This window comes from Spodoptera frugiperda, chromosome 5 (assembly GCF_023101765.2).
Source record: "Spodoptera frugiperda isolate SF20-4 chromosome 5, AGI-APGP_CSIRO_Sfru_2.0, whole genome shotgun sequence".
NCBI classification, from domain to species: domain Eukaryota; kingdom Metazoa; phylum Arthropoda; class Insecta; order Lepidoptera; family Noctuidae; genus Spodoptera; species Spodoptera frugiperda.
In genome coordinates, this window is record NC_064216.1 from 10586731 (window position 1) to 10599362 (window position 12632).

Consider the following 12632-nt stretch of genomic DNA (forward strand, 5'->3'; position numbering starts at 1 on the left):
GTAAAGGTTTCTTTTCGTTGGCTACTCTAGACAATATTTAAATATTCCTTAGTAACTAAATGTAACCGTAATAAAAACATATTCTAATTATAATTACCAGCAAATAACACATACAATTTTATCAGCCACCATTTATCTACACCGGGCGATGAAATGAGTATAGTTATCGCATATGTAATGTTTAAATAGGTATTAAATTAAAAAGTATCCTAAAATAAACACAGGTATAACGTAAGTATGACATAATATGACTACTCGGTTTTATTAAAGTGAAGTTTGGGTAGACAATAAAACAGTTTGTACAGTTTTTGGCAATAAATCTTTATCACGCCTTTTGTCAAATAGAACATGCAAGTGCATATTTCACCAGTTATATTATAGGTATGCAACACCAACTTTTCACCAATTAAGTGTGGGAGAGCCATACTTCGGCACGAATGAGCCAGCTCGACCGGAGTGATACCACGGCCTCACAGAAAACCGACGTGAAACAACGCTTGCGTTGTGTTTCGTTATGTGAGTGAGTTTACCGGAGGCCCAATTACCCCCTTCCCAATCTTCCCAATCCCCGATTCCCCAACAACCCTTAAATTCCTAACCCCCAAAAGGCTGACAACGCACTTGTAACGCATCTGGTGTTTAGAGGGTCCATGGGCGGCTTATACCATAAAAAAATATCAAAAGCAAGTTCCATATAAAAGCGGATGAGCATATAACCATATCATTATAATCATCCCTATCAATACTCTAATATATTTAAACATTCGACATGAAAACTAATGCAAAAGATTATTTTTATTCCAACTACATCACGCGGTCATTTAAGAGATCTTAACACTAATTCTACAATAAAATTCCAAGAACATAAATTAAAGATTTCTAGAATAATTATAATCTCTTTCTAATTACTTTTCTTAAATCCGATCACATTGTAGTCTACAGGAAAAAAATAAAAATAATACTGCATGTTTTCCTCCCATAAAACAAATGTACGTAATCGTAATCGAAGTGCGATATCAGCGATTAACAAATAATTAAGCAATTGACGTACATTACATATACTTAGTATCAGTTTGCAGAAATCAATGCAGATTATGATAACATATAATGCCACCATTCATATAGTATGTACTTCAAAGATCCGTATCCAATATGGGACAAAATACGATAAAATCGTGTCTATAATTGGAACAAACATTATTATTAAGTAACTACCGCGTTACGGCACAAATGTGACGTTCAATCAAACGAAAGGTTTTGAGTTTCAATTCCAAGTATTTGTAGAGACACAGACCACAGATGAGGCCCAGTAGGGCTGATGACTGATCCGGATCTGCGCACTAGGTATCGGGTTCACCGGTGCGGTCAGACTCTTACTGACTAAAAACCACCCCGTTCCTACTCTTGTTTTTCGAGTCGAAGCCCTGGTAAACCCTTTCGGAGCTGCGGACAACGTAACAGGTTACCAAAATATCTTTGTGTAGGTAATTTAGATTTTTAGAAATTCTCAGTCGAAGTCTGGCATCATAATGTCAATATTCAAACATCAACTAGACCACATACAATGCACTATTGATATATTGTAATGAATAGGTTCACATACTATTAGGTATACTCGTATAGGACTCGTATAGTACTACAACTAAAAAGTGGAAGTCAAATTAAAAATAAAATTAAAACAAAATCATCCACTATACCTATATTGAAAATCTTAGTATCTATGAAAGACGTATTAGTGTCTATGTGTGATGTCGTGGTTGCCTGGAGGTTTAAGACTGCCACGCTCTTCATGCATGAGAGTACTGGCTCAGAACCTACCAACGGCAAGTACCAATGTAACTGTTTCTGAGTTATACTCGTATAGTATGTACTTCCTAAGATTATTTAGTTACCACCGACAAACGGTGAAGGGAAAACACCTTTAGGAAACCTAGGTTTAGGATCTCTAATTGTAAGTCTGAAATCGCCAACCCGCATTAAGCAAGCGTTGTGATTAATGCAATTGAAATCAGAACACAAATTGTAAGTTAAGTCTATATTTTCCGTCTCCTTGAAATCGAACCCTTAGTAAATTGTTTACATCTACATTACGTGCGTTTTCCTACAATAACTTGTATAAACCTATATAGGGATCAGACGTTTCTATAGAGATCAGGGAGGCAGACACATCACAAATTAATAAGTAGGTATTAAAGATCGACATGAGAAATGTAGTCTGCGAGTAATATTTCACTTTATATGTCCTGGAGGAATAGCTAGACATGTTATAAGTCCTATGTGGTGGAAGGCAAGCCTATTACTGCATTTTACCCTATTACAAAATCCGGGTTACAACTGAGAATTTGGAAATCTAAAAACCCAAACATTCGTCAAATACCTATATTCTGTATCTAACAGCAATGTTACTCGTATAAATAAAACTCTGTAGTTAAGTTATAATTTAGTTTATTCGCTACTTACATAAATAAATGCACTCGAAGTCATTAGATCACAATACATGATATTATATCAAACCAGTCCAGACACAGGCGATACTTGTCACAAACCATATTACATTAACGAATAAATACTTAGAAACTAGTCTTGCCGAAGATGTAGTTGCCCGCAGCGTTCACGTCTTCCGATGAGAAGTACTCCTTCCACAGGTCCTGGAACTCAGCCCAGGACACTTCGGACTTACCGTTAGCCATCTTCTTGAAGGCAGCCACAGCCTCGTCCTTGTCCAGCCCGAAGGAGGCGTACACAGAGGAGAACTCTTCGCTGTCGATGGATCCGTCGTCGCTGGCGTCTTCAAGAGTGAACGCGAACTTGCAGTACAGGGTCTGCCACTCGAACGCCTCGGATGGGTTCTTGGAGTACTTGTCCCACATCGCGATCCACTCGTCCTGGCTGACCTGTCCGTCCTTGTTCTCGTCAGCGACCTTCTGGATGCCGTCCCAGATCTTCAATAGGGTCTCCTCAACGAATTTGTATTTGTCGTCTCCAGCTTTCCAGCCTCTGGTCTTGGTTATCCTTTCGATGGCCATCAGGAAGTCATCCTTCTCGATGTTGCCGCTGCCGTCCGTGTCGAAGAAGGATTTGAACACGTGGAGGAGCTTCTTCTTCCTGAAGTCGGATACCATGTTGGATGCTTGTGTCGCCGGTAAATATGTGGTGCGCGGCGCGTCTTGCTTATATACCTGTGTACATGGCGCGCGGCGGTAATGCTGCGCGTCTCTGTTTGTGCATGAATCATAAGATAATAGTGATTAGTCAAGTTAAGGAGAGAGTGATACTCTATCAAACTTTACCGTTTTTGTGTTTGTTTGTAATTCATTAATTATTCATTTCATCAATAATGTTCGGTGTTAACTAACGATAAAACACAATGTTGTACCACAACCAAATGCCAATGGACCACAACTGTACAAAACAAGTTGCGTTGCAACGAGTGTGGCCAATCCGATATCCACCAGGGAATTATAAAACGGTTAGTGATGGTAATTGTCACAGCCGCATATATCCGCACCATGTTTAAACACAGTTATTGCAATTAGCTTCCCACTGGTATCATGTACAGTCAAAATCAGCAGGCGACTAGCAATGTGACAAAAGTATGGTATAGCAAAATAAATTAAGAACTTCTTCTATAACATACGTGTATGTGTGTATAGACGACCGCAGGCCTTATAGAACAGGCAATAGTGGTCATTTTGGTATAAGTAACTAGTGACAAGCTACCCTAAACAATCAAATGTCGTTACTGCACTTCTAACCTTATGCTTTTACAATAAAATTTAAATTAGGCATAATATACTTTGATAGTTTTAATATTAGTGTAGGTACTTAGTGCTGTATGAGTAGGATACCTGACCCGTACTTTCTTTTTCAACATTCCATTTTTAAATCGATTTTTTTTACAAATGAAATAAAATAAAAATTTTATTGTAACTTTCGTGAGACATACTAAATTAATTATTATGTTATCGGCTTACTCACGTAACGTTTTGACGATTAACGCGGTAATTAAATTAGCGCGGTATGCAGCACCGTCTTTGCGTCGACCCGAGAATCGAACCCAACACCTACGCAGCCACCGACGAACGAGTCTAACGAGCCAACAACGTCGCACGCGCCGTATAGTACGCGCGATTCCAGGCAGAGGGCGCGATGGGCGCGAAACTCGAGTCGTCAGTAGCATCGTGACAATCGCCGCGTCGTGTGTCGCGGAATGCTCCTCATGAATATGAGCCTCTTGCATGGCTTGAAACTAGTCGAGTTAATCGTCAAAACGTTACGTGAGTAAGCCGATAACATAATAATTAAAATAAAAATTCTAGTTATTTTTTACTTCAAGAAATGGAATGTTTGAATGGTGTTTAACTCTCAAAAAAATAAAATAAAAGAAACAGGCTGTATATTTAAGGCTGGATACTCTTAGATAAACATTCTTTTTTTTATTTAAAGTTATACATTCTTTTAGTTTAATTTATTTAAGTTTAGTAATATTTAACGATTAGATAATACAAAATACTAAATTAACTTATTGATATTTGTCTTGTAGCAAAATGTTACTTTCTCCGTCAATAAAGAACAATAATTATTATGTCATTGTAATTGAAGAATCCCTATCCCTAGTAATGGGAGCTCTTGAAGCTAACTGGCTGACAGAAGACGGAGACAGATGTAATATTAATGGTGAAATATCTATTATACATTGCCCCATGTCCGACACCCATATGGATGACTAGCCACCCTCTAATGTGCCTGCTGGGGTGCAATATAATATCTGGATAAACCAAATTATAATGTGTCTGCTTTTCGACCAAAGTAAACATCCATTTTCTGTATAATAAAAATACCACCAGTATAACACTATGTGAATTAGAGAAGAAATAATTATAATAATTCGCAAATTGCTTTTAAAAATCCGTAAAATAAAAATTATGGTTCTAAAACGTCGCTTTTATTAACAGTGATCTTCAAGTGTGAAATAATTAAATTTAATTTATTCCAAAATTACTGAAACCAATCAAACTACTCACTGCCATGCTATTCGTATTTTCTTTGCAAAAAAAAGGATTTCAAAATACTATTTTAGATACTTGTGGTCGACCCTACATTGATAATATAAAAAACTATTTTATGAGTATATATGCATTTCGTGCCGTAATGTGCACCTCTGCAAACCACTTCGGGGATAAAAGACGTGACGTTATTTTATGAGTTTAACAACTTAACAAATGTAAAAAGTAAATTACGTTTAACTGAACAGACAGACCCGTGTGCATAAGTATTATTATCTTAGTTTTTTAATTAACGCAATTACCGTTGATTCCTCAGATAGCATTGACGTACTCTACTATCTCTCCAACTGCAATGCAGGGACATACACATTATTTATTTTGTTATCACTGCTTATATAAATACCAACTACATGCACGGTTGGCGCAGTGGCCGGCTACTGTACCACGTGTCGCGAGTTCGATTCCATGATGGTATTTTTAGAGTAAAATTAGTACTATTATGTTTTGTTAGTTTCATAGGTACACAAAACAGATTGGCCCGGATTCGAGCCCGATGTTTTCAGCCCCGTGTCTCCTGCGCCTGAGCGCTCACCGGTCGTGTCGGTCTGCCGTCCCATTGGGTACAAAGAGTGCATCTGTGTTTACGAATTACTTTAATCGAAACGTTTTCTCAATCGAATATTAATTATTCCATCTTATCAAAACTTTCCAAAATTGAATTTATTGATATGTAGTTTTCCTCTTTCTTGCTAACTTATAAGGAAAAATATGCTAATTTTATTTATCTGTTATCAAAAAAAAAATGTTTTAAACTTATATTAGGTAGTTGGCCAGAGACAACAGAAAACTAAAACTTTTTGTATGATCCACAAACTATTGTTCCGGGTTTGGGTGTGATGTTGTGTCTTATACACAATTAGTAACCACGACACAGAAAAAAATCTTAGATGCCACCCTACGCTCTCGCGCATTTAAAAATGCCTCGTTTTCGAGTGGTAGCAAGAGCGTCTGCCGGATAAGGCGTCTCGGGATCAATTTCCGGGTCGGGCATAGAATTACTGGGTTTTTTTTCGGTTTTAGGAAAATTTTTCAATAGTAGCACGGAGTCTGGAATTGTGTCCAGTATATGGCAAAAGGCTCACCCCTTGTTACATGGGACTTATAACACAAATGGTTATAAGTTGGTGTACATTATACAGTAGCATTACGTGCCGTAATGTTAACCTCTGTCTGCCTACCTCTTCGGGGTTAAAAGGCGTGACGATACGAAACAAACACGTTATTAGATTCCTAATTTTCGTAACAGTTATCTTTATATAAAAAAAAACTATCAATAAAATTATGAATTTTAAAAAAGTCTCATTCTTAGGTAAGCGTTCGTATATTATGTGAGTAATATGCTCAAGCATTGATTGTGTGTTTTGCAATGATAATAACTAAAGGCGTTAATTTATTGTATAATATGTATAGAGGCCTGGACCCCCTCAATAGGCCTATATAGAGCTGGGCTTGGAGCCGGCTGCAAAGCCTCAAGCATAGACAAGTAACAGGCCTGTCGATCTATTAGTTTTCGGCCATAATTGTCCTAATGCAGGCAAAGGCCTCCCTCGTTCCACTCCTCTTCGTATAAAACTTCTTTCTTTCATAACAGCGCCTGAACTATCTTCATAGCAGTTTTTTTTAATCTATTAAAAATATGGCATAGGAGTCTGACATATTTTTAATAGATTTTTTTTGAGATAATGTCTCTTAACTGCAAGATTGGTCGAGTGGTCGCAAGTGCGACTGCCAGACAAGGGGTCTCGGGTTCGATTATCAGGTCGGGCAAAGTAGAACTGGCCTTTTTTTGGCTTTTCGAAAATTTCTCAGTAGTAGCACGGAGTCTGGAATTGTGCCCAATATATGGCAATAGGCTCATCCCCTATTACATGGGACTTATAACACAAATGGTGAAAAGTGGATGTACATTGAATAGCGGCCTTACGTGCCGTAATGTGCACCTCTGCCTACCCCTTCGGGGATAAAAGGCGTGACGTTGCGCGTAGTATATGTCACTTTGTTATATAGGACATAAGATAATTTTTGTATGGATTGTGATCTGTCTTCTTTCCTAAAAATAGTTCCTAATTTCCTAAAATACTTACGAAATCTAAGTCGCATGACGCAATGTGTATAACAATAATTTATTTCATTAATTAATATAAAGTTGATTATATTCAACGTGATGCACGCAATGCAGTCACATCTGTGAGTAGTTGGCTAACAGCATAGACTATACAATATATACTGAGCTAACAGGCCTTTACCTAAAACTGTCTATTTATTTTAGCTGGCGGTGTCGATGGATGTTCCTTTAATAAATGTTAATATTGTAATATAATAATATGTTAAAGACTAGTTATGTCAACTGGCTGTTGGCACGTCTCTCGCTACCCTAGCATTTTGTAATTTCCATGCTGTTGTGTGCGTGTAAAGTAAAAATCATTGTACAGATAAATAAAAACTCAAGAAGAATAAAATTTGATTTATTGAACTACTGGAGCATTACAATATACTAATTAATAATTAAAATTAAATGTTACAATGTTATGTTTCATAAATATATACTTTAGTTTCGAATTCAGCTCTAAACTCCCACCTTCCCCAAACAGTTGCTCATTGACCACACTCGCCGCTGGAGGTGCCAAAAACCTACGAGCAAACGTGGAGAGGTTTTTAAACTTATGACCATAATTTTTCCACCACTCGAGTGGATCTTCATCATAATCGAGAGACGGCATATCTTCATAATCAAATATTTCCTTTAACAGAACGCGGCTTTTTTGGTCCATTGTTACATCTCCAGATTTACTCAAATACTTTTTTAACACATTACTTTCTGATTCTTTGCTGATTTTATTCGGTGTTGCCATGTCTGAGTCAGAGGAATCTATTTTTCTCTTTTGCACATTTTCCACGTTAGGAGAAGGAATAATATCCATCCCATCATCAGTATTTGCCATTTGTAAAATTTGATCTCGAATATTATTATTTGATTCTATAAACTTATAACGGGGATCTAAAAATGTAGCAATTAAATACACATTGTTATGTTCCAAAGAAGACAATGTCGTTTCAAATTTTGTTTTTAGACTTGTGAGTGCTGCCCCAAAAATATTAGCTTCTGGCAATAGTGCCAAATATTTAGTGAGACTAATCGTGATTGCTTTAAAAATTGGATACATTGATGATAAAAATTCCTGAGAGTCATACATATAATTGGCTAAATCAAAACATTTCATGACGTCATCACGGGTTTCTACCCACTTTTCTTCCAAAGTCGAGGTAAGATTACCAGTTTTAATGGAATAATTTGCTGCCATTGAAAAAAGAGTCTTAAACTTGATAAACGTACTCTCCCAGTCAGTTGCATTCAGGTTGAGTGCTTCTTTAATGTCTTGTGATAAACTTTTTGTAGTAGAATTCTCCGAAATTTCATCAAATTTTCGTTTAAAAACTGTTATATTTTCTTCGGATAGAAATGTTTCTCGTATAATAGTTTGTATTTTATGAATAGTACAATCCAAATCTTGAATTGGTAATACCGGTTCCGTGACTCTTTTCAGAGAAGATCTCTCGTCTCGAATCATGCAATGGACTTGTTTGGTAGAAATGTTTAGGTCGGTACACACTGTCTTCAATATTTCTGAAACAACATCCCCAGGAGCATTTTCGTCAAAAATGGCGCATTTTAATATCATAGAAGATCGCTCAAATGTTTCGGACAATCCGTGGTTACTGATGATTAATATATTGTTGGTGGAGGTGGGGTCTTTCCAAATGTAAGCAGTAAGTGACACATAATGATTTTTCCTTATTTCTTCTTTCACTTTACCCAAAATATTTTCATACTCATCGTCGTTAACATATTTTTTGAAAGATTCGATATCTACGGATTCATGCCTTGGTCCTATACCTCGGAGGAGTCGACGCATTGGCACTCCTTGTATGTGTTCCAAAGGTAGATTAGCGAAAACAACATACTCCATTAGGGCTCTATATATTTTGTGGGTAGTTGCAGGATTATCTGAAACATATACAACAAAAGTTAAATTAATTTAAGGATTTTATCATTGTGAATATGACCATAAGAGAATGAGAACAAATTAGAACGGAACAATAATCTGATTTAGTGTTTCAGAATCACAGAGGCACGTATTTGAGTTGCCATCGCTGACCTTGCGAGGAAATATCTTCATTTATTTATCTATTAGCTGTTGCACGCGACTTTGTACGCGTGAAATTAGACATTTGATTTTTTTCTAAAATAAAGTGTCTTTAAAAAAAAGAGTAGCGTAAGTACTCTTACGTAGACTGAGTTTCGCACCAACGTATAAGTAGAAAAAAATAATATAAAAAACTTTGCGTTAAAAAAATCAATCACAAAAAAAATCAAACTAAAGAGCAAAAATTCACAAATATAAGTACCGTACTTCTTTTTCTAACGTTTATTCTTAGGAAATACCTACATACATAGCGCTCTTTTTTAAATTATATTTTTCATATGTGTACACATCCTTATAAATAATCAATAACCATTTTCTCGTCTAATATGGTTTGTATTTTGCAAATTGTATTACTATTCAATACTTTACCAGTTGTGCTCAAGCTAATTCCAACCATATAGTGATCTGATAAGGTACAAGTTAGCAAGTGCGCGCGCGCGTCGAGCGGTCGCCCGTTTGCTCGCACGCACACATGGTCAATATTGGAAGAGGTAACTCGGCGGCCGTCCACGAGCGCCTCGCGCGTCGACTCTGACGTCGGTATCGCGCTTCGTAGCCCGTTTTTACACAACACGTTCTTGTAGGCACATAAACTCGTACTTATATCTTGAGATATGTCAATGTTAATATCTCCAATTAATATTATTTCTTCTGTAGATGGGATCAATGTTAGTATTTCGTCCAGTTCCTTGATGAAAATTAACTTATTTGTGTTTGGTGGTCTGTATATGGATAATATGTGTACATTTTTAATCTTGGTTTTTAGTACTCCATGCGTTATCTCTGTTGCTTTTAGAGGTATTTGGGGTGTTCGTGTAGTGAATTGCAGGTCATCTCTTACGAATACCAGTATCCCACCACCTCTTTTTGTTTCTCTCGTATTAGGAAACACCACATAACCAGGGATCCTATAAAACGGTACTTCTTCACTCTTTATATTGACTTCTGTGAGAACAATGACGTTTAATGTTCTTTTCGCTATACAGTAACTCAATAGGGCAAGCAACTCGTTAAAGTGTTTTCGTATAGAACGAATGTTCAGATGTATAATATTAGTATCGCTACTCAAGAATTGTTGTGACCAGGTGTGTAAATTTTCATATTTAGCGTATTCAATGTCCTTTAAGTCCAATCCAATGTTTTGGTTATCGTATTTGTCTGTTATGGAAATCGCGTAGTGTGCTCCATGGTGTGTTATTATTGTTGATCTACTTAGTTTTCGTTATCCTTGTTATTTTTTCTTTCATCGCATAACAAGACTTTAATGTCGTTTTCATTTCTTATGCGTATAATTTTTTCGTTTTCGCTTTTTTTTACTAATATATTTGAGTTTTGAGTCCATATGAATTTATACAAGTTCTTTAGTTGATTTCTGGTTTCCCAGAATAACGAGCGGGTTCCTTTGGTTAAATCTTCATTTAGGTATATGCGCGTTTTGTTTCCGTTTCCATATATATCGCCATTAGTTAGGTGAACTTTTCGTTTCTGGAGCCATTGATCTCGGGCTTGCTTGGATCGCAGCTTCACTATAATCGGGCTTGGTCGAGCTACCCTCACTTTTGTTGTGATTGGTGAGCTTAACCTCTCTACACTTTCTATATCATCTGGGTTTAAACTCAGCTTTACGGCAACATCTTTTACTACTTCCTTTATGTTTTCATTGTTTTTGTTCTTCATTAGGCACGCAATTTCAACATTTTTTTCTTTTTCCTTCTTTTCCAGGCTAATAACTCGTTCTTCTAATGCAGCATTGCATTGCTCAATGTATACGTTTCTTTGTTCTAACGCTTTTATCTTGATTTCCGCGATCTTTTTAAATTCCAGCATTTCTTGGTATTGTTCAGCGTAAAAGTCTACAGTTTCCACAAGGTCATCAATATTTTTTTCTAGTTTAAATATAACCTCTATCTTCTTGTTCATTTCTTTCAATAGTGTTTCTACTGTAATCTTTTCAGTGTCGGTGTCAATAATCGGCGACTGCATTGTTGTGTTAGTCTTTTGGCACTCCTCACATATTTCGCTTTGCAATTGCTTCGAGCTTCTAACACATTTCTTGTGATAAACACTTTCACACCCACCTTTGCATTTTAATACCTCATCCTTAGTCATTGATAAAAACAGTTTACACTTTTTGCACTGCACCATTTTTTGCCGCGATTAGCACATGTATACAATTTTCGAATAATAATAATAACAGAAGTCCACACACGGAGCGCTCGTGCGTAGGACTGATAGGTTATCCATCCACTGATAGGTTAGAATCAGGTGCCATAGCATCATTTTTATATATTTATCTATCTGAATTTGTCCTAAATATTTCAGCTGATAACTACTATTTTTAACACAATCAAACATCACGTCATGTATTATGTTATTCCCCGCAGAAATAGATAAAAAAATAGAAGAACAACCAACAAATTTAGTTATTTTCAAAACTTGTAAGTAATTCTGTCAACATTTTTCACCATTGTCAGGCAGATGTTTCATAAAGGCTAAATTTTAGTAAGATCATTAGGAATATGCTTAATGTCTGACTATCAGTACTGGTTACGGTTTTAACCACGGTTGTAACCACTTACCATCAGGTGGGCCGTGTGCGTTTTTGCCACCTCATGTGGTATAAACAAAAACATATCAATGTGAAATCAAAAACATACAGACAAGCGGTACAAACTTACAATCTTATAGAAATGTCATAGATAGTTACCTTCAACTGCCTCGTTTTTATTCCTCGAAGGTTTCACACCATCTTCGGCTATTTGCATTTGGTACTCTTCGTACAAATTTCGATGTTTACTTTGTAGATGATTTTTCATATTAGTCGTCGAATTTGGAGCGTATTCTTTATCACAAACCTTGCACTTGGCCCTCCCATCAAGGAAGCGGAAATATTGCCTTATAAGGCTTGGGGCTGGCGCCATTTTTATTCACCAGTACTTTAATTGCTTTATAAATAAAACAACACAAAAAAAATTGATTAAACGCAACAAAATACACGTCGAACCAATGACGGTGGTTGTTCGTATCGAATGCGATTAGATAAAAAAAGGTCTGATAAAGCAGATAACAGTGAAATTTTCAAACACTTGTCATAAATCATAACTTGTTTCGAATGATATGGTGTCCGAGTCTCCGCGTATGAGTCAGTCAAAACCAAATTGCTAATTGTAAAGAGTTATGCACACACAATGTGATTTTATTTTATTTTACAGTTTATCATTACGATTTTTTTACTGGGTTTCGGGTCCGATTTCTAAGTACGGCAAAAGTAATACTGGGCGTTTTTCGGTTTATCTGAAATTTCTCAGTAGTAGCACGGAGTCTGGAATTGTTCCCGGTATACGGCAAAAGGCTTACCACT

The 12632-nt window shown here is 36.5% G+C and overlaps 2 protein-coding genes across 4 annotated transcripts; both read right to left on the bottom strand.

Moving 5' to 3' along the window:
* Positions 1 to 2428: 2428 nt before the first annotated feature.
* LOC118272071 (calexcitin-2-like) lies at positions 2429 to 3165 on the bottom strand. Its single transcript, XM_035588384.2, has one exon. The coding sequence runs from the start codon at positions 3120 to 3122 to the stop codon at positions 2571 to 2573; it is 552 nt and encodes a 183-aa protein (XP_035444277.1). The 5' UTR covers positions 3123 to 3165; the 3' UTR covers positions 2429 to 2570.
* Positions 3166 to 7515: 4350 nt separating this feature from the next.
* On the bottom strand, positions 7516 to 12310 carry LOC118271903 (uncharacterized). 3 transcript variants are annotated; one of them, XR_007705306.1, is made up of 2 exons: positions 9641 to 11959; positions 7516 to 9072 (listed from the first exon to the last, which is right to left on the bottom strand). XR_007705306.1 is itself a non-coding variant. In XM_035588164.2 (2 exons), exons 1-2 carry the CDS (start codon positions 12190 to 12192, stop codon positions 7565 to 7567), a joined length of 1722 nt encoding a protein of 573 aa, XP_035444057.2. In that variant the 5' UTR covers positions 12193 to 12310; the 3' UTR covers positions 7516 to 7564. The 3 variants fall into 3 exon arrangements, 2 of the variants coding, with proteins under 2 accessions (XP_035444057.2, XP_050549599.1); XM_035588164.2 differs by lacking the exon at positions 9641 to 11959 and adding an exon at positions 11979 to 12310; XM_050693642.1 differs by having other exon boundaries at positions 9641 to 11903.
* Between the last annotated feature and the right edge of the window lie 322 nt (positions 12311 to 12632).